The following is a 22066-nucleotide window of genomic DNA, read 5'->3' on the forward strand; positions in this document are numbered from 1 at the left end:
TTTCCACTTGTGTGGTAAAGACTTATTTGTAGCCTGTAAAGAATGTTAGGCTTCAGCAAGTCCTGCCGGCAGAAGCTGTTTTCAACTGAACAAAAGAAAAGAAGCCAGAGGACCCACTAACATTCAGTTCAAATGTATCACCATTCCCTGCAACTGAATCTTACTCTCCAAATAGAGTATGAGACTTGGCATAAAAATCACAGCAGCATTAGGAGGCATTAAGAGCTGTAATTGTGATGGCTCACTTTGGGCATTTAACGTATGAAAATCCTAAGGACACCTGAGAATCTGCACAGAGTAGTTTTCTGTCCAAATTCTTTAATTTGTTCACTGATTATCTAAACCTAGGGGTGAACAGTGGAATACACATTTGGAAGCAACACTAACCTGCTCAGTATAGCGTAAGGCATGAAAAAGATCCCAAAAGGTATCTACTAAATGAAAAAATAATTTTTGCACATTTTTATTCCATGTTATTGACAAACATATTGATCATTACAGAATCCAACCAAACACTCTTAATGTCCAAACAAAATAAATTGCTTTCCTTAAAAGGAGTCAAAAGATCAGCATGATCTGGAACAAAATGAGGCCCTGTATATTTACCTCCAGTCAGATGATTTCTTGCCTTCTTTCCAGCTGCTCAGTTCACATTAATTTTGTATTCTGGAATTCACACAACATTCTGTGGTTTCAGCAGTTAAAGAATATGCTGAGTCTTCACTGACTGCTTTGAAGGGGAACAGCCTCCTTGGATGTTTGCTCAAATTCACTCCAGCTTACCAAGCACCTGGTTCCATTTCAGCTCCCATCTTGTCCACACTCATTCCCTGCTATTACGGCCGGCATTAAAATTCAGACTAACAAAAACTAGAAAAAAAAATATTGATTCAAAGACATTGTCACTCAAATTCTAAACCCTCAAGCAATACAAATTTGCTAGGTTTAATTGAGCAGGTCAAAGTCACTCTTAAATTTTTGTAGTTTTGTATTATATGTTTCCTTTCAGGAACAACCAACTGTGCAGGATTCCTAAGATCCCTTTAGATTAAATGTATTGGCTTCACTTCTCCACACAAAAACACCGACACACACCATAGGTAGGCAGGAGACTTCCTGCAGGTTTTCAAGCCCCAGGCCTTCTGACTAGGCACACACTAGCTGAGAGTGCTTTAAAGATGATGCTCAGGGCAAAGAACTCTACCACCTGAATACCACTTCTGCAAACAGCCTCATCTATTGGATTTTTGGAGAGTGGCAACATAGATCAGGGCTTCAGCTGGAGAGCTCTATCATTACTGGCTAGGTTTATACCCACCCTTTGTCTAGGAGCTTCAAGCATCCTGTACAGAGTTCTCCCTTTGTTTTATTCCCTATGATCATGTTCAGAAGGCTAGACTGGAAGGAAGTGTGGACTAGAAGTCTGTTCTCCTCAATCCTTGTCCAACATCATAACACTGTGCCATGCTGCACTCGTGTACAATTAAGATTAAAACACAGTCTTTCATTTTTAAAATATCATACAATTTGCAACTTTCAAAATCCAACCCCACCATCTGAGAAAGCAGCCTGGAACCAATTAAATTGGTTTATGATTAAATGAAGCCAAATTATGCTCCGCATAAAGTTATGTGTGCTTGCTTGCAATGTGTATTACAAAAATTCTTCCAAGAATTTTAAAGCTTTTGCCAGTCCTAAATAACAAGCCTATTAATCAATGCATAGCCCCAAGTGTGAAACTCAGTTGCAGATGACAAGGAAGTTTTATCCAGACACATGAAATCAAGGAAACTTTTAATGACAGGTAAGGGGTCTCATACAAATAGTCTCTGCCCTTCAACAGGCTAAAAATAAATGAAGCATCTGAAGCGCAAAGGGGAAATGCCTCATCGCTTCTGCACCAGTCTTGCCAGGACACGTTATCTTGGTAATCAGGATCTCCCACCAGTCACCCCAGAATTGCCATCAGTTATTCCATGGTGTATCAAACATAAAGGCCTCCTTCTACTGGGGGTTTCGTTGTACTCTGTCTTTTTTCCTGGGAGTTAACTTAGCCCTTAGTCCTCCAGGAGAGGGCCAAGCAGCATTCAAGAGTCTGGCCTTTTTCTGAAAGTTGCTTTGCTTGGAGGCAGCAAGCGGTTTCTTCTTTTTATTTATTTTCAACTCTTCTTTAGCTTCCTTCCCGGCTGCGACTGCAGTTGGAAGCTCTTGCTTTGAAGCTTGCTGCTGACCGGCTTTACTTTCTGGACCTTTTTTCTTTTTAGGTGGAGGTTCAGTTGGAGCTGGAGCAGATCTGTCTTTTACCGTTTGCTTTGTTAGCTCCCCAGTGGGCGCTTCATCTAGAAGTTAAAAGATAAAGTTAGATTAGGAGTAGCCACCAGATTACTACATTTTCAGTTAATTAATTAATTTCAGGTTTTAACATCTTTAACAGGAAATTTCTAGATCCCAATTATTACTAAAGGTTCTGAGAAGAGCTGGTAAAAACCCAGTTCTCATCTTAATTCAAACTGCACCCTCCTCCCTGCTGTTAGAACAAGGTATTAGGATGTTCAAACCACACAATAATTTACAGTTAATTTATTTTAAGAGTTAGCTTCACTGGAAGACGTATGTATAATGTCAAATTCATCTACATATATTATTGTAAAGGTGTCTAATGCAGGCAAGAGGGCTTTGGATCCAAAAAGGCATCCTTGGCTTACACTACAAAGCAGCTTTTTCTGGGCCTGCATGACAGCTTCACGGGCTCAGCAAAATACTTGTCTGAGTTAAACATGTACAGCAATGTCTCCATAGGTGTGTATCTCAACCCAAATATACCACCCACTCTGGAGAGTAGTCTATTTGTGACATCTAACAGAATCAACAGATACTGATATTCACAATCTCCCCAACATAATTTTCTCTTTGGTTTCTATTCTTTAGTCCTTTCCCCAGCAATTAATTAGGTACTGTTCAGGTCCACCTCAAAATAAAGCCTTGTTAGTCAACTAAATAGGTTCCGTGGATAGCAAGATGCAAGGTAATTCAGTAAGATAGTGTATTCTGGTTGAAGCTGTTAACTAATTTCGAGATTTATGATTCCTGGTGGGTGTTGTCTGTCAGCAAAACAAGGTTTCTGAAAAAAGGCAAGCTCTCAGATTCGTTACCTTTCTGAGCTTTAGGAATGGCATTGGAAAATTTTTTCAACTTGGCCACAAAAAACCCATCCATGTTGTGGGTGTGCGGATAGAAACGGCGTGTGGATTTCAAGGAAGGATGGAAACGACGCTCCTTAAACCTAGACAAATGCAAACAAAAAGTGATGCATTTCCAATACCCGAAGCACTCCAGCAAATGTCCACTGTCCCACTCCCATTTTTCAGAATTAGAGATACAAACCGGGTAAATCCTTCTTTGCCGAAGTCCAGACCCGTTGGCACCAAGCGGACGTTGCGTTTCTTCAGGGCATAATCCACCACCCACTCGTTCTCTTCCACCTGTCACCACAGAGCACAGGCAGCAGGTTGGTCAGCGTCTCCAGAAGAACAAAAGTGTCAGTGGAGACGGCAAATAAAACAGACACCTACCATGACTGAACATGTGCAGTACACAATGTATCCCCCAGTCTCAGAGGTTGCATTAACGGAGTCAATGGCACTGAGGATCAGCTCCTTCTGTATATGAGCACAGCGCAAAATGTCCTTTTCATCCTGAAAAAGTCAGGAAGATGAGTGTTAATAGAAACAAATCTCGGTGCTTTTTTTTTTTTTTTTAAAGGGGGGGGGGAATTACAAAGTTTCCACCAGGAGACAAATGGGGGACTGAACTCTGTGCTTTTCTGCATTTTTCAGTGGTTTTTATACCATCAGCAAGGGTTTAGAACAGGGCTAGGCAACCTTGGCTCTTTTATGACTTGTGGACTTCAACTCCCAGAATTCCTGAGCCAGCTGTGCTGGCTCAGGAATTCTGGGAGTTGAAGTCCACAAGTCATAAAAAAGCCAAGGTTGCCTACCCTTGGTCTAGAATGCGGGCAGAAAAGGACTGCATGGATAATGCTCACAGTTGGGGCAGTTGCTTTCTGGAGGTGTTGCTGAGGAATTTGGCCAAAGCATTTATTTTGCAAGAGCTTGTGTTGTTTTTAATTTATTTGGCTTCTATAGCCCCTCATTTCAACAAGTAACTCAAACCAGTTACTTTCAGACTACTATTCCAAAAAATAAAATAAACTTTTCTATTCTTCTAGTTGCCTTTGTTCATTCAGCATACTGGCACTCTCTGAACCTGTTAAAACCAGTCTTATTCTGTAATATACCTTTTATTATCAGGATTCTCAATATATTCGAGAGATCCGGAAGAGTTCGGACTACTCCACAACCTCAATTATTTGAATTTTTCTTTGAAGTAATCTCATTTATACGGCAGATCTTAACCAACCCATGGCCTTGCACACTGTTTAGTTCCATGCCCAATTCCTCCAACGGACATTCCAGCCAAAAGTTTTAACTTCTGACCAGATAAAAGTCACTGTTCAATCAATATGCTTACATCATGCATCTCTCACTTCTTTCACGTATCCTTAAAAAGGCACCTCTGTGTAGCTTATGGCAATGCATGAGAACAAAGAATGGATGTATCATTCTGAACTACTCTGCATGCCCATTCCGATACTGCTATGCTTCATGCAGTGAGAATGAATAAACTTACCTTATTAGTTTTGACTGTGGGGTCCTTTGAAATAACACCAGTACCACTGCAGGGAGCATCAAGCAGGACTCTGTCAAATCCACCCAGTACCTTAAGTTGAAGAAAAATGGACTTAGAAGGAAGTTACTCTCGATTCTATCTGCTCTTGATTTGATCAGCTTACTAACTGAAGACTAAACTCTTATCTTGGAAGTCTACTCTTCTCCACAGAGTAGAAGGCAAACCAGTCACGTCTGGTTCACCCTGCCCTCCTCAGCAACCTGGTCATGAATCTTGCTCAGCCGGCAGAGGAAGGGTGAGGCAGCTGGCTGATAAAGAGTGGAGGCAGCTTTGCCCCTGACAGTTACCTCAAGAAAGGAAAGGGGCCCCTCCCCCCCCTCAGCAGCATACCTTAGGAAATTGGCGCCCATCACAGTGGCTCACAACAGTGTTTGTGACTCCTAAGCGGTGCAAATTTCCCACCACACTGTGCAAGCGCTCAGCACTGCTGTCATTAGCTAGTATCACCCCTGTGTTCTTCATCAGCTGAGCTGCCAGGTAGAACAGAAAAGTACGTGTCAGGCCTGCCTTTGCAGCAATGATGCAGCAACTCCCAAGAGGCTCCCATTCCTTCCACACAATATGCTGGTTTGGGGTTCCTACAAAGGCAAATCCTTCTCCTCCATACAAAATGGAGGAGATTGCCTGCATTTCCTATGAAATAGCCCTCTCTGTGGATTATTCAGCACAGCTCTAAACCCCTTGGACTGTCTTAAAAAAAAAAAACTGGCTGAGGACAAATATTTCTGCATTTCCTCCCTAAAGCCAGATATGACAACATTTAGTTCCCTCTAGGCTGCTAGTTATGAAATCTTAGCAACAACCAAGGCAACAAGGTTGGCAACGGCATTTTTATGGCATTTTGAAGGCTGGCTGGGGAATTCTGGGAGCTGAAGTCCACACGGCTTAAAAGTTGTTGAGGTTGAAAAACACTGGTTTAGTAAATAAAATTGAAAGGCAAATTAACTCTACTTCTTATGAGAAATGTTGAGAAGAAGGATGATCAGGATATGCAGGCTTGATTACCAAAGCAACAAGAGATGAAATATGCCATGAGCCTAACAGATAACATTTGGAAGAGATTTAGATATTTCCCTATTTCACAGGAGTATAAGAAGGGAGAGGATGTAAGACGTCCTATCCTTCTGCAAGAGCCTGAAGACCAGTTCTGCCAGCTGACCCGAGTTCCACGTGGAACAGGCTTCTGGATTGATGGCAGACTCCAACTCCCCACTAGCCCTTTGCTCTCCACCCACCCATCTTTTTGATTATCATATAGATGTATTATCCTTTTGTGTTCCTTTGTCATTGTTTATTTTATTGTTCTATTATTTTACTTCTGTTCTGCTTGCACTTCCTTCCTTTTTATTATTGTAAGCCACCTAGAGTAGCCTCATGGCAAGAAGTGGCCTCAATAAGTGGCCTCAAATCAGACAAAGGTGTGGAAGAGATGAACCTAAACCAGTGTTTCTCAACCTTGACAATTTTAAGGCATGTGGACTTCAACTCCCAGAATTCCACAGCCAGCATTGCTGGCTGTGGAATTCTGGGAGTTGAAGTCCACATGCCTTAAAATTGTCAAGGTTGAGAAACACTGACCTAAACCTTGATTGGGCTGATTCATCCCAAACAATTACCTTAGGATAGAGGGGAAAGACTATAATTATGCACACTCTTTCCCTCTAGCCATGCCACATAGAGCAGCAACAACTGAAGAAGAGAGGATGTCAATTTAAAAACATTAAGAGACCTTGATAAACACTCCATAACAACACTCCATAACAATGCTCCTGAATTCCAGCAAATAAGTAAAAATTCCTTTTCAAGCCAGGGATTAGGGAAATGGAATGGGAACAGACCCAGAAATACTCTTTAATCTACCATATGCATTTCTGTACTCTGTATTTATTGTAGGCATTCAAATACTACTCAGGCTGAAATATTAACAGGATTCTTTTGTGTCAACCCAGGATATCAGGGGCTGCTTTGTCCACGCCCACAATGAATCCCCAACATTCACTCTTAAGAATAAAAAACAAAATGGTAGCTACACAGGGGAATAAAGGTTATTCTTCTAATTTCTCCACCTACAGCTACCCCCTGGGATAGCTGGGTCCTTGAGTTTAGCAACCAAAGGAAGAAATGGGGAAAGAGCATGGAAGGGAGATCTACAACCGTACTCCATGGAAGTCCAGTGAAACATACTTTACTCTGTCAAAGGCTTTAAGACTGGGTCTCCTAGTATTACTTCTTATCTTGTTTTCATCACCTGGCTCTCTTGCTGGGAGGATAAGGAATCGTGTGTGTGTGTGTGTGTGTGTGTGTGTGTGTGTGTGTGTGTGTGTGTGTGTGTGGAGTAAGCCCAGATCTTATTACTTGGTTGTTTTTTTAAAATACCTTTTCAATTCTCTGCCTATCCTGCAAGTGAGGGCTATGTTGCAAGTACCCAACTAAACCAATATGGAACCTACAACTGTCCCTACAGAAGGAAGAGAATGACAATTTCTGTCTTCAGAAAAGAAAGGGCCCTTCAGAAGGAGCCTGCCTTTTAATGGAAAGCAAAGAGCTGCCTTGTATGGTGGGCAGTCCCCAAAACGGGGAATTTGAACTCATTCTTCCCCAACAAGCAGGAGTACCTATGTAACTGGTCTTGCCTCCTGGGGCACAGCACATGTCCAGAATGCGCTCATTCTCCTGAGGGGCAAGAGCCATAACAGGGAGAAGGCTGGAAGCGCCTTGCAGCATGTAGTGTCCAGCTAAGTATTCTGGGGTGGCACCTAAGAGTCAAAAAAGGAAAGACCACAAGGATAAATACAGGGAAAGCAGTAGCAGAGCATCTATATAGAGGCAGGACTTGGGGGGCGGGGAGCAGAGAGATACCCACCTATAGGCACGGAGGAGTCATAAACAACAAGCCCAGTTTTTGACCACTTTCCTAATGGGTCTAAATTCACTCCACGATTTATCAAGGCCTGTAACACAAAAGAGGCAGTTTAGCTCTTCCAATCATGGCGAAAGAAGAGAGAAAAAGGCTGGAAATGCTCAGGTAGGTACACACCTGGGCTAAATCACGGCGTCTTGTCTTCAGTGTATTGGTGCGGAGGGTCACTGGCCGAGAGACTTCATTGGCTTCCAAGAATTCAACCAGCTAAAAGCATGAAGAATGAAAGAATGGGAATCTTTCCTCATCAAGAAGCAGTGGTTATACACATTTTTCCATGGAGTAGAAGTAATTGAGCTGATGCTTGATTTAAAGAATACCAATCTATCAAAAGAGGTGAAGAGGGCAAAATTCTTTTTCACATCAACTGATGCTATGCAAGAAACCAAGACCAGTTCTTAGGCTCCCAATGATAATCTAAAGGCAAAAAGCATCTCATCAGTCAGAGCTAATGTTACTGGGGAGAAGCTCAGATGGCAGGGAAGAGAGGAATATTTACAATTATACTGGAGTTCTTGCAGCAAGCAGGTCTGTGCTAATGTATGCATGCACATTGATCTGCATGTCGATATAGTTAAACTTATAAACAAAAGAAATGGAGACTGAAATTTTTTTGGCACCAAAACAATTATCTGCCAAGATTTCAGCCTGTTGTTGACTGCAGCCACCAAATGTTTGTGTTTCTGACTAAAAATCTTTCTAGAAAAATAGTACCTCAGACAGAGGGAAGAGTTCTGTCATCTTTCCAATTAAGAAATCACTGTAGGAGTAATATGCGGCAAGATCCTGATGCAGAAGGGATAAATATTCCTGCCTTGAGCGTTCTTTCTCTCGCTTTGAACTGAAATCCTGAAGCACCTCCATATTATCTTTTATACGCTGATGAATGAGTTGGAGATCAGGAGGCTGAGCAGGTGAAAAGGAATTAAGGAACAACCACAAATATGTGAAACTGTCTTATACCAAGGCAGATATAACTGATTTTACTAACAGCTTACTCAGCTTTTTGCAGTACAGACTCCAGAGATTATTGATTACATCAGCGACTTCTTCAGGCTTCCACAACAGGGGCACAAAAGAGTAGCTGGACCCTATCAAACATGCGACCCCTGGTTAGGATTACACAAATCCAAACTACCACCACTAGACGACAGCAAAAATATATTTTTGCAGTCCAGATTTGGTAATCGCAGTACTTAGCTTGGCCCCTTGCACAAATATAAAAGTTACAAGAAACGTATTTTGAATCCCAATAAGGAACATTAGGGGTTGAAGCTTAATTTTCACTTTGAACTTTCATATTCTACCATCCAAAATAAAACTGGTTGTGAAAATGTGTCATGCTAGCTCCATGCAGGTTAGCTTGTGGAACCACACTGCATTCATGTACTTATTACATATTTATCTCATTTAAAAACAGTCCTAAAAGGGAAATGAACTGAAGAGAGATATTGATACCTAAGTTCTCTTCCAAGAAAGCAATTCAGGACTGCCAGTCTTTTATGGAAAGTTTAAGAGAGTATTAATCTGAGGGACCTGTATGAATTCACCATTCAGATCCTATAATCAGGGTTTCCTAACCATGGCAACTTTCACACATGTTCAACTCCCGGAATTTCCCATCCAGCCATGTTGGGGAATTCTGGGAGTTGAAGTCCGTGCGTTTTAAAGATTGGGAAACCCTGCCTATGACAAAGCTGTGCCATGCAAAGAGATCTGTAGGGAAAGACTCAGAAGGAGACACAGGACAACTCTGGACAACCCCCTTAATATTCTCTGGGTCCACCAGGGTAAGGATATCCTCTTTCTCTATCTCCTGACCACTGGGAAGCACAAAGCACTCCTGTGCCTCCATGTTGAGCTGCAGGTCTGTGTCCTTTTCTTCTTCTTGCTCTACCCTCTGCTTGGACACTGGTGTCTCATCCTCGCTGTCATCCTCACTGATGTCCTGCCTGCAACCCAGAAGAAAACCATTTTGCAAGGAGACTCAAAGAGTAGCAGAAAAATTGGATCCATTGTAAGGGGAAAACGCTCAGCAATTCCCCCCAATCAAATATTTTGGATTACTCACCCTTCCATCTTTTGTTTTTGAGCAGCTTGTTCTATAGGCAGGAGCTGAATGGAAAAGCACACAAAGAACCACTTAAACAAAGGCAGGAGTATTCTCTGCCCAACCAATCTGAATAATGCAGACCTACAATATAAGGAATTGGGATGGAGAGTCTATTAACATAAACTTTATTTAATTAGATCAGGAAGGCTTCCTGACTCGTAAATGACTCTGGGTGGTCTTAGAGCAGGGTCCCCAAACCCCCAAGCTGTGGCCCATTAGGAATGGAATCTAGGTAGCGTGTGAAACCACACACACACCCTCAGGTCTGTGGAAAAACTGTTTTCCATGGATCTGGTCCCTGGTGTCCAAAAGGTTGGGGACCACTGCCTTAGAGAATCCCATCTGTGGAGGTTTTTTTAAAATATAAAATATGTACCCATTCTATGAATGCAGCTATCTTTTTACATACTGTAATAGTGACACTAGAACAGAGCAGAACCAGTCACACACACACACACAAAAACGGGAGACCCTTATAAAACTTTCATTAAAAGACCCTTATAAAATTTTCATTAAACTTCAATTAAAAAAAAGCTTCAAGGTGCTGCAGCAGACCCTCTTATGTCAGTGGAAGAGCTATTATAGCCCCAGGGCTGTAATACTGGGGAAATGTATTGGGGGGAGGAAGAGAGGAAAGGAGGAGCAAGATTAAACTGACCACCATTTTTCATTATTACTCAGCAAAGGTCAAAGCAAACCTGTGGGAAAGCTAGGAAGCAAATAAATAAACAAATTTCCCAGCCTTGGAAAGCCATTGTGACATCTCTTGCACAGCACTCAAAACTGACAGTTTCTGTTCAGTAACAAAATCATAGGCAAAGCAAACATCTTCTTCAGCCTTAGGTTTTCTTGGTCATACAGGCAGATTCCCACACTTGGTCTTAGTTACTAAGTTAAATAAAATAAACTATACTCTGTTTGTATTGATAGCCCAGTTGCTTTGTAATGTTAGATTACAATGTATCCCAACACAGAATATGGGGTTCTAAGTCAGGGACAAAATGGCCCAAGAGACAGAGCAGACACACAATTCAAACGGGAGACACTGACACAAGAATTTCTATTTAATAAGTAAGAAATATTTCCATCTATCTGAATAACATCCACCAAAAACCACTATTGCCCAATATTCTTACCTCTTCATCACTAGAGGAAGCAACTCCATAGTCATCCATAATGTCATCCTCACTTAGATCATCTTCATCACTGAAAGCCATGCTCTCTCCTTTGTCTTCTTCACTCTCTTCAGTCCAGGGTCTTTTCTTCCTTAAGGCAGGGGAGGTGAGCTGTGTGGCAGCATCACTGCTGCAGTTAGTTGGGTTGTCCTCTTGGGAACTTTCCCCCTTGTTTGCATTCTTCAGTGTTTTTTTTTTAGCTGCCAAAAAGGACAATAGAACACTGTGAAGTAACTACAATGAATTGTCTGCCCTGGCACACTTTAGAGCATTTCACCTCGTGTGGATGGAGAATAATGAACGTTGTAATTCAGGAGAAAGATGGTGATGGTCAGATGGGGTTGGCAGGGCCAATGAATGTAGGGTAGCCAGGCTGTCAGAATACAGGACAGAGATGGAGGGCATGGGGAGGATTACTTAGGTCAAGTGATCGCTCTTGCTAAAGTTCTGCTAATTAGTTGAATACAATTGCTAAATATCCTTTAGTCTGAAGTGGTAAATGAACAGGAGTACCAAAGTGGCACAGAAATAGCTTTCATTTACCAAACTGACATCTAACGAAGTAGAGCTTTATAAAATTTGTTAAAGCTAATAGCACTGTGGTTTGTTAATCTTTTTGCATTGGCCGATAATTCTTATGGCGGGGGAACTTTCTAAAGAGATAAAAAAATGACATAGAATGAGTCTCTGAGTAGTTGTTCCTGGGGTCCAAGGGACTGACAGGAACAGACTGCAATACGTTGATGTTGGGCCTAGAGCAGTGATGGCGAACCTTTTAGAGACCGAGTGCCCAAACTGCAACCCAAAACCCACTTATGCATCGTTGGGTGCCAGGTGGGTGTGGCTCATTGGCTGGGTGTGGCCCATTGGGTGGGCGTGGCTACGGTAGTAACAGCAGACTGGGTGGGACTAAAAAGTTCAATCAATCAATTCCAACTTTGCAAGATCTTTTTTTTCCCCATAAGAACTTGAAATTGACTGATTGATTGAACCTTTTTTTTTTGTACACGGCGGCAGAGGCCTAAAGTGAAAAGGTTTCATAAAACCCAGCTGAAGGCCTAGGACTGGGGCGACGGCACCCGTGCCCACAGAGAGGGCTCTGAGTGCCGCCTCTGGCACCCGTGCCATAGGTTCGCCACCACTGGCCTAGAGAAAGCAAAGAACAGATCCCACCCTCCTTCTGCCTTCACTGCCCCACTAGAACCCAGCTTCTGAATAGCAGACAGTATCTGAAGTGGAATGTCTTTCCCAGTCTCCTGAATTATTAGAAAAAAAATGACCAACAGTTACTCAATGGCTTAGTATTCTAGATATTTTAGTATAATCAGCATATGCTACTGGTAAGTATGGAAACTAAAGGCCTATATATCTGAATGATACAAAGTTGGGGAAGCACATTGCTGCTCTACATCCATCAATTGTAAACCCTGAATAGTAATAGCTCCAACCAACCTGCCTAAATGAGCTAAAGGATAAATATTCTTGATTCTATCAATGTACCTGTCACATTTTGGTGATTGAGGACATTTTTTTTCATCTGCGGTTTCTCAGATTTAATCCGTCTTTTTGCAGCTCTAAAATGAAATAGAAGGATGAATAAAAAGCGACTCTGTTCAAGACAGTAAAAATAAGGAACATGAATTTAACACTTTGAGTAAATACATTTAAAATGATTAATTAGCAAAACAACAAAAAATATGTTGGTTCTCCCTTACTGCTGTTTTAAATTCTTCACATTTGCTATAAATAGATGGATCTGCTCATTTCAGGAAAATTGTGTCAACTGTTGCTAAAAAGCCTAATAAAAAAGCTGGATTGAATGAAAAACAACACTTCCAATGTTATAGGTCATCAGTAGAAGGCAGTACTGATGCATTACAAGCTCTGATGTGTTTTTAGCATCAATTCTTTCACTTCATTTGGTGGGAAGTTGCTGCAAGAAAATGTTATGTGGCTGTTTGTGAAATGGAAACTTGCGATGAATACTTGACAGTGCAATGCACCGTGACTGAATTTTTGACTACCAAAAAAGTCCCTCCAATTGAAATTTACAACTATATGCAGGTTGTTTACCATGATAACTATTGCAATATGAGTACTGTGCATCATTGGTAAAAAATGTAAAGATGGTGATTTAAGAGAGCTGATTTGTATGATCAAATACAAAGGGGATGATCTGTGATAGAAACCAACAGGTTTTACATGAGCAAGGCTCATGAACTGATGAAGGAGTATTGGCAGATCACTCAAAGGGAAGTTGCTGCTAAATTTGGAATTTCACAGAAACGTTTAGATCACATTATATGATGTTCTTCAATATCAGAAGGTTAGTGCAAGATGGGTTCCTTGTGTGAAAGTTTCAACGGTTTAAATTTGTCAGCAGTTCTTATCACATGAGATTCTTTCTACAATTGCTATCACATCATGAGGAATTTCTTCATTGCACTGTGATAGCTAATGAAACACGGGCTCATCATTATGACCCAGAAATGAAACATTAGTTTATGAATATAGTTAAAATGCTTCACTTGAGGAAAAAAATTGAAAATTCAGCCATTCGCAGGAAAACTCATGGCTCTGATGTTAATCACATTGATTTCTTTGAACTTTGCTCTATTATCAACTAGAATGCCAAGTTGCAATACTGAAATTTTGAAATAATAATTAAGCATGCTGGGGAAGTGGATGGAGCAAAGTAAACTAATCTGGCTCCCCACAGACATTAATGTGGTCTTGAAAGGCCAGAATGTGACTAAACAAGCCAGCTGTAGAAGTAGTTAGACACATCAAAGAGCTGGATTTGGCTAACCAGCAGGCTGGGATGCTGGGAAGGTTGCTGTGCTGGTCAGTCTACTTTCTTCATCAAGATGGGGGGGAGGAGGGAATGGGGAAACTGAGCTTCATTGGGATGAGTTGTGTGAGCTGTTTCTGCCTGGCAGCAGTTGGTGTCTTAGGTGATGTCACATCTTAGAGCAGGGATACACAACGTTTTCTGCTCAAAAGTCATAATTGGCCTTTAAGTGGTACACCAGTGATTGCTTTCTTAAAAAGTAAGAGAAACTGATCAAAAAATCTATTTTCATTGACATGTGATTCAATACTCATCACATACTTTGTAGTAATCCCCTTTTGTCACATTCAAACTTACAATGCAGTAATAATCTTTTGCAGAAGCTCTAAATGACACATTCAAAGTATGGGAGGTCTGCATGGGAAGCTGAGGATCTAGAGGGCCAAGTACTTCAGGGCATTAATGTACAATATGATAATTTAAAAATAAGCATTACCAGTATGATACATCCAATTATCAGCTGAAAGTATTTTTATCAATAGACAGGCATATTAAAAAAAAGATACTGTTGTAAAATATATTATACTCTAGACTAACCTTCGTCGAGCATGACTGGAAAGTTTTGTTGCATTGTCATCAAGTGCTGGGGGAAAAAAACAAACAAATCATGACATTTCAAGAAGGGGAAATCTTTGTAAGAAATACAAAAACCTTCATGACATTTAAGGACCAACAAGTTCACAAGTTGTAGATAACATTCAACTCACAAAGTTTTCAAATGCTTATGGGAAAGCTGGTATAAATAAATCTGAGTTTGACAGAACAGAGAAGTGAGACCTATAACGCCAACAACAACAGCAAACTTGTTTTCAAGTTGTCAAGCTACAGAATGCACATCTATGGAAACCAAAAAAAATCCTACTGCCTCAGGTCCTCCATACAAAACTGAAAATGTCTGCCAAAGTCTTAGATATCCTTTTGCCTTTTGTCTTCCATTCTTCTATTCAGAATATTGGGCCTTTCATAATGAAGGATATAAAGAAGGCGTTTGCAGTTTGGGGCAGTTGTCACCTAACTGATTAAATACTGCAAATTGATTTCTATGAAGCAACAAAATGTGCATTAAATGGTACAAGTTTACAGCAAGAAAATGAAGTATCTTGCTACTGATTCAGTAAGATGTATGATTTTGGTAAATAATATAGTTTGATTTCCGTATCTCTTCTCTCCCCAGCACAAAATTAAATATACACACGTACAACAGAAAACACTTTGCCCCATAACTTCAATATTTTGAATAGTCTTTTTCTCTTTTTACATTAACAAAAATTAGTTCTTTTGTTCAGGAGAATTCTGGTTCCACACACACATAGGAAAACAAGCAAGACGTTTATCTAATTCTCAACAGAAACATATCAACAAATGTTTTCAAGTACTACAAACTGCCTCAGAAATCTTATAATTAGAGCCTAAAAGGAAAAGCAGAGACATTGCTTTGCTATATGAAATTCAGTTGTTGAAGTTTATGCCCTGCCCAAAGCCAGCCCTGCACTTGAGATCTGAGATTTGAACACCTTATCTCCTTAACAGGTATGGAGCAATATCAGGAAGATGAGCCTGACTTCAGACTAAGCATACCAACAGGCAAAATTCTGCATACGTAGTCACTTAAATCAGACAGTAAAAAAGAGCTCATAAAATCAACTTGCTGGTGGAGTGCAGGAATGGCACCATAGCAAAAAAGGCTGTGCTTCATGTACTGCAATGTGTCACCCACCAAAGAATCATCAACTCAAACTTCATTCCTAAAAACTGCAGGCCAAGGGGAAGAACTGAAATCCATTTTGTTTGATCTACGTGCCCAGCCTTTGGAGAAAAATCAGGAATACGCTAGCAGTTTTTCCAACAATTAAACTTTAACAAAAGCAGAAACTTTTGGAAGTAGTAGTTCACTTCACCAGATGCCCAGAAAGGCTAAGCTGATACAGAATTTAAATTGGGGCAAGACCATGGATGGGAGGGGATTAAAGATAGGTTAGTTAGGCAAATGTGAGACATTATAGTGTCTTACAAAGTGACAATAGAAATGCAATCAAAATATTGCTGAAATCATCTGAGACTGCCATAAACTGTTTGATGTACATAGGTTCAGCAATTTTTCTCTAAACGATGAAGTTAAAGTTTTGCTTTTTTCAAAACAGTAACTCTGAGATGTGCTGTAGATGCCTGAGAGGCTGAGATGCCGTGATGTTACCTTGTCCTTGTTCTGAGCCCAGATCTCAAATGTACGCCCATAAATTCTTAGACATCACAACTCAAAACAAGGTCAAATACTCCCAGGTCATTTACAGCAAGTCTCAAAGTGACTCTTTTGGAAAAGCAGGACTTTGAACGCTGCATCCACTGAGAAATACTGGATTTCAATATAAGAAAATATATGTAGCTCAAGATTGAATTGTGGAGTCCTTGGTACTCCTGAGCATGGTTGTTTTCTTGCAGACGTTTCATTACCCATGCTAACTATGGGAAATGCTTTGAAGAGCACTTACCTAGCTGGGTAACGAAATATCCACAAGAAAATAAGGAAGCTCTGGGATCACCAGGGACTCCATACCAATGGTTTTGAGCCTATCTCAGAAGGCTTCAACAAACCCAAAGGGCTTTAACCCAATACAATTGCTAATCAATAAGATGCTTGTAATCTGTCTCGCGTGTAACCCGCCTCTCTATAACCAGCCGATCTTCGCCTCCCAATTCCCCTACATCAGTCTAACCACCTCATGCAAGCTGGTGCCTTTAACTAAAATTGGTTAGTCGGAAAAGGTGCTACGTGATTCCGGATTTTTTTTACCACCCTAGGCTAATGCCTACGTTGTCCACGAGACGAAGTTCTGGCAGAGTGACTTACCGGGCGGCAAAAAGCGGGCGAGCTCCTCCTCCGCTCCGCGCTGCTTGCGGGCCTTCCGACCTGGCCCCCGCTTTGCCTGCCGGTTCGGGTCCAACTTGCGCCCCATGGCTTAGGCCTCCGCTTTCGCTTGGAGTGGGACACGTGGGTAGACTCCGCCCCCTCCGTGAACATCCCGACTTCCTTCCGTTTTCAGACGAATCTCATTGGCTGTTCCTCCCCCCCCCCCGGCTTACTTCTGCAGCCTTGTGGTTAGTTGGGTAGTTGACGTTTTCTTTGATTCATAGACTGTGACAGCGCTTTTGTGGAATTCGTTGCTCTTCTCCCTCGCTTTTCTTTTCTCAGTACAGGAAGGGAGGCCGGTCCGCAGAAATGAATAGAAAGAAAAGCCGAAAGTGCAGGGGTTTTCAACCTTGGCAACTTTAAGACTTGTGGACTTCAACTCCCAGAATTCCTCAGCCAGCAAAGCTGGCTGAGGAATTCTGGGAGTTAAAGTCCACAAGTCTTAAAGTTGTCAAGGTTGAGAACCCCTGCGAAAGTGGGATCTAATTTATCCACCCAGTTTACACTCTTCATCACCTTCTATTCCGTGCAGAAAACCAGTGTTTTTTTTTTGTTTGTTTTTTAGGAAACCAGTTACAAAGAGAAGAGCCTCTAATCTTCAATGCCACGCTCCCAGTTTGGGAGGCGAGCTTCTGCTCAATCACAGCTACCTCCAGAATTTGAATGTTATTTCCAACAGGGGTCCACGCTTCCACCCAGGAAGAAGACGCCGAAAGCGGAAATACGAGCTACATCATTTCAACCATCTATGCCTGCATCTTCCTGCAACTTCTCTTATTAGACAGTGAACTTTAGTAGCTGCAATTTCTCTTCTCTTTTCAGTGGGAAAGTCGAAGACATGCTGATGTTATGTTTATTCCAGGAGTGCTTTACAATCTGAAGTGTTTTCTTCAGATTGGATTGAAAATGTTTTTCCAATGTGTATTAGGTATACTTTCTCCGGTCTTTTACCAGCCAGCTGGACTTTGAAAATGATTTCTCAGAAGAAATGTATTGAGACAGAAAACAGAGATCTGCATCCAGGATTAGAAGCATACCATAACTCAGCACTTCTCAACCATGGCAACTTTTAAGATGTGTGCACTTTTAACTCCTAGAATTAGTTATACTAAAGTTGAGAAACACTAGCGTAAGTAATTAAATGGATTGTGCGTTTTTCTTCATTGCAGCATATATAAAAGACACTGTTGGATCTTACGTATCCGGAGGCCCTATGACTCAAGGCAATTCTATGTATTTGGTATAGTAACAATTAAGCTGGTTAGGTCTTTTAAAATGCCACCATTCGATGTAACTATCCCAAATATACTTACAGCCCGAGGACTTTCTGCTGATACCTATGCAAGCACTAATGAAATCTGATCACGTAGCTTTTGGTATCAGTTGGACATAACTGAAAGATGTTTGCTGCTCATCTACCTACAATTTCTATGTAGGAAAATACTTGCAGAGAACTATCATGTAGGCCAGAGATCCCCAACCTTTAGGGTACCAGGGACTGGTTCCAATGGAGAGAGGTTTTTCCACGGGACAGGAGGGTGCGTGGTTTTGTGTGCTGCCTGCACCCCATGGATGGGGCTTTGCTTGTTTGTGCAGACCAGTTGCTGGCAAGCCATGGCCCAGTACTGGTCTATGGCCCAGGGGTTGGGGACCCTTGATGCAGGCCCTATCAAAAAGCAAATTAAGTGACACATGAAGTAAATGTCTTTTATAAAAATTTCTTAGATTAAAACATTATCAGGAGCCCCTATGGCAACTGCTTCTGCCAGAGACTGCCTTTGTAAGAATCAAGTGGCAGCATCCTCTTCTCTCAATTTAAATCAACCATATTTTTCTGGTTTGCTGAATATCATTCTGAAAACAAAGCATTTCTCAACACGGAAGCTTGGCAAGATTTTACTCAGAAATAACTGCATACTATCTTTTAATTGCAATCTTTTTACAATCCCATGTGAGGTTGTTGGATAAAGTAACAATGGCTGGGTTCATACATTGTGCTAAGCAATAAAATAATGAATCCAACCATGATAGTCAGTAACCCAATTCATGGGCCAGCAAATTGCCTGAATCAGCTTGTAAGTGCCTTGTGTGGACTGTGAAATTCCAAGATACAAGCCATGATTTGTGATATAAAAGCAACAGATTTAAAGTGTACTGCGGTTATCATTTGTTTAGATAAATTCAGACAAATGTGACACTGTCAGTAGGTGCTGCCTGCATTTGCACATTGCAGCACATTTTATTACAAAGTCTTTTAAAGTTTATCAATTGGAAAAAAGTATCTAAGATAGCCTGGGATCTCCGTATCTGGGCTAAACTGGAAGTGTATGTATTGTTTGCACATGTACACTTTTCTATCAGATCACAAGTCACATTAAATTTTTAATAGAGAAGCTGTTACATCCCCCATATACTTTGCCCAAAGCAAATAAAATACAAGGAAACCTTTATTTTTAACTTTATCAAGATTTGTCTTTTTTCCAGCTGTTTCAGAGGACAAGTCCAGTCAGTTTTTGTATTAAAAGGATCTTGATGGAGGTAGCTGTGTCTGTCCTGACGTTTGCTTGCACTCATCTTGGTAAACAAACTGAAAATAAAATTAGAATCAAGGAAGAGTGGGCCAAGGTGATGAGCATTGCAGCCAGGTCTGTGTAACAGATGGGACGCTGCAGCCTCCAGTCACTATATACAGAGTCCATCCAATGTTCCTTTTCACCCAAGTGCAATCTAAGTGCAGCTGGCAGCTTATGGAAGATTGCACTTCCTCCTTTCTCCAGTCATATCCTCCATCTGAGAGGACATCATCTGATCAGGAGTGCCAGACGGGGGGATGGGGATGGGGCCAGAACTGAAACAAGGGGTATACGTGTCACTGTAGCTGAATCACTGGATTGATGGCACCAGTGAACCAGTCAGTTCACTGCTGCTGAGCCACCTAGAGAGAGAGAGAGACAAAAAGGGAGAGAGAGAAATATTTAGTACAGTTCACTCTATGAAAAGTCCATTCCCCAATTTTAGGCAGTTGCCATGCCCCTCCCTCCAGAATAGGGTGGAAATGGCAGGCTTTGATCCGTACCTGCTGGTTTGGTGGTGGTGGTGGAGGTTCACTGCTACGATTTGCCAAGCGGCTGAGAATGTTGCGCTCCGACATTTGGAGTCGCACAGCCACTGGAGGAATGCGGGCAATTGTGGCAGGTAGCCGTGTCACATCGGCTTTCATGTCGCTCAACAACTCCTCTAACTGCTTCAGCACTGGAAGAAGAAAAAAGAAAATTTTGGACTTAACTGTAAATGTATTTCCCTTAAGGAAAGGAAGGCAGCTCATTTTGGGAAAGATCTCCAGGACCAGAAAGGCAACTTCAACTCTGAACTGGAGGAGGGCACATTCACCCGACTTCCTGAACACCAATGCTAACAATACACCAGTGTCTAAACCATACCTATAAGCAATGGCTATAGAGAACATGATAGAGATGGAAGGAGTGAAAGGAGTGACTCCAGTTCTAAATAAAAATATCATTGGCATGAGATGCAACATTACTATATACATACACCTTGGTATAATTGCCCTCCTTTCTTTAGAATAAAAATTCACTGACTTCCGGTTAGGCGTCGTGGTGTGACGGGCGCAGGAAGACAGGGCTCCCTCTCCCGGGTTCGATTTTGCCCCACTGGGGACTTTAAAAAGGGTCGAAAGTCGCCCTGGAGAGGCGACGAAAGAGGGGACTCTCATCGATCGCAGAGGGGCAGTGGCCCTTCCGCTGGATCCGAGAAAGCTGTCCAAACCGGCAGGGGAAAGACTGGCTACATTCGTGTGGCCAGTCAGAAGCTGCTGACAACTGAAGATAAGCACTAACCAGCAATTTTTAAGCAATGTGGATGGAACTGGGTGAGACTTTTATCTTCTTTTTATGATCTTAATATTATTCTCCTGGAAAAATGCCCAAAGGAAATAATTCTCCTTGATGAGAGAGGGAAGGGAAGTTTTTGCTCCGCTCCTTCAGGAAAAGAAAAGCGGCAAATTAATTACTTTGGGGGAAAATAGAGAAAACTGCAAGATCAATTTGGAGTTAATACAGATATATAGCTTTGAAATTTGGGGACTAAAAGTACCTTTGAGAATTTTTTTTTTTTAAGAAAAGATATATGAAAGTCTGCAAAATAGGCTTGGATTTGGAAAAGCTGGAAGACGGTGTCAACGACATCTATGGCAAATCACAGCACTACAATTTATTATGCTTAAGGAAAACTTGGCTTGAAGCCCAGACTTAGATAAGACTTTTTGTTGTTCCTGAACACTTTCACTTTTGCAGTCTGCAGCTGCGAAAAGGGGAAAAAAATGCTTGGGCTGCTTATCTGTATTAGGGATCTTATTGGATTATAAAGACAACATACAAAAACAAAATGGGTGTTTCATTCTTATCCTCAAATGGTAAAAAACATCTTTAACACTTGTCTCCGAAGCCCCCAATATGATATACCAACAAGAAAATGTTAATGAATCTCAGAAATAAATTCTTTCTATGTTGAAATCAATCCAAGAGACAATTGTTTTATTTCATGATGAGACTAAAAACAATGCAAATGAGATAAAAGAACAATTTTCTAACCTAAACTTACAAATCCAGACAATGATTACAAAGAAGAAACTAGTAACCCAGAAAACAGAAGGAAAATTAGAAGAAACGGATCCAAAGATGGAGGACCTAAAGGAAAGAATAGGTATATTCAGACAAATGAAAAATTAGAAGATGCATTGATAACACCGGAAATGGAAAAGATATCTTACTTGTCAGGATCTCAGAACACATTTAAGGATAAGGTAGAAGAGCTGATTGAACGGATGATAAAGTTGTTAGGAGAAATACGGAATATTGACAAACAAGAAATGAGAAGGGTGGAGGCTGTTTAATGAATATAAATGGGTTGAGCGTTCTTTCAAATATACTTCAATCAAATTTTCTTCCTCATTCCAAACAATATATACAAAAACAGAGGAAGAATTACTTGATGATTCCAATCCACTGACTTGGAAAGTTATTTGGCAAAGGAAGAAAGCTAGAGTAAGACCGAAGAAAATAGAGATTTTGACCTAATAGATGGGGTACTATACTATTAAACAGATGCTTGAATACGGTTAATAAAATAGATAACTGTTAGAAATAAAAGTATTGACTTCCGGCTTGCCATCGCAGTGCCGCAGACGCAGGAGGACGAGCTCCATCTTTCGCATCCAAATTCATTCCGCTGGGAGACCCTGGAAAGTCGCAAGCAAGGAGGAGACCCCCGTTTGATCAGAGGGTGACAGCCCTTCCGTTTGATCCGGAGAAGCCCTCCAAACAGGCGGGGG

General features: G+C 41.2%; 2 protein-coding genes across 2 annotated transcripts in view; both read right to left on the reverse strand.

Annotated features, from left to right (window-relative positions):
* Positions 1–1777: 1777 nt before the first annotated feature.
* NOP2 (NOP2 nucleolar protein) lies at positions 1778–16814 on the reverse strand. Its single transcript, XM_039338722.1, has 16 exons — positions 16657–16814; positions 14346–14391; positions 12458–12531; positions 10919–11157; positions 9741–9784; positions 9470–9621; positions 8384–8583; positions 7787–7876; positions 7613–7700; positions 7365–7505; positions 5080–5219; positions 4690–4779; positions 3573–3695; positions 3385–3482; positions 3153–3283; positions 1778–2339 (listed from the first exon to the last, which is right to left on the reverse strand). The coding sequence occupies exons 1-16, from the start codon at positions 16760–16762 to the stop codon at positions 2005–2007; spliced, it is 2097 nt and encodes a 698-aa protein (XP_039194656.1). The 5' UTR covers positions 16763–16814; the 3' UTR covers positions 1778–2004.
* Positions 16815–18911: 2097 nt separating this feature from the next.
* CHD4 (chromodomain helicase DNA binding protein 4) overlaps positions 18912–22066 on the reverse strand; it is a 37829-nt gene continuing 34674 nt past the window's right edge. Inside the window, exons 39-40 of the mRNA XM_039338724.1 lie at positions 19793–19968; positions 18912–19651 (exon numbers count right to left, since the gene is read on the reverse strand). Of these exons, the coding sequence (XP_039194658.1) occupies positions 19634–19651; positions 19793–19968 (194 nt within the window). The 3' untranslated portion in view covers positions 18912–19633. The remainder of the gene's footprint in view (positions 19652–19792; positions 19969–22066) is intronic.

The sequence above is a fragment of the Crotalus tigris genome, unplaced genomic scaffold, assembly GCF_016545835.1.
Source record: "Crotalus tigris isolate CLP2741 ecotype Arizona unplaced genomic scaffold, ASM1654583v1 scf7180000017716.2861928, whole genome shotgun sequence".
In the NCBI taxonomy this organism is placed as follows: Eukaryota; Metazoa; Chordata; class Lepidosauria; order Squamata; family Viperidae; genus Crotalus; species Crotalus tigris.

Coding starts and splice junctions, on each gene's coding strand:
- NOP2 (XM_039338722.1), bottom strand. CDS start 16,762: ATGGGGCGCAAGTTGGACCCGAACCGGCAGGCAAAGCGGGGGCCAGGT. Junction 7,701..7,786: donor GACGCCGTGATTTAGCCCAG/GTGTGTACCTAC, acceptor TTTGTGTTACAG/GCCTTGATAAATCGTGGAGT. Junction 4,780..5,079: donor ATGGGCGCCAATTTCCTAAG/GTATGCTGCTGA, acceptor CTTCAACTTAAG/GTACTGGGTGGATTTGACAG.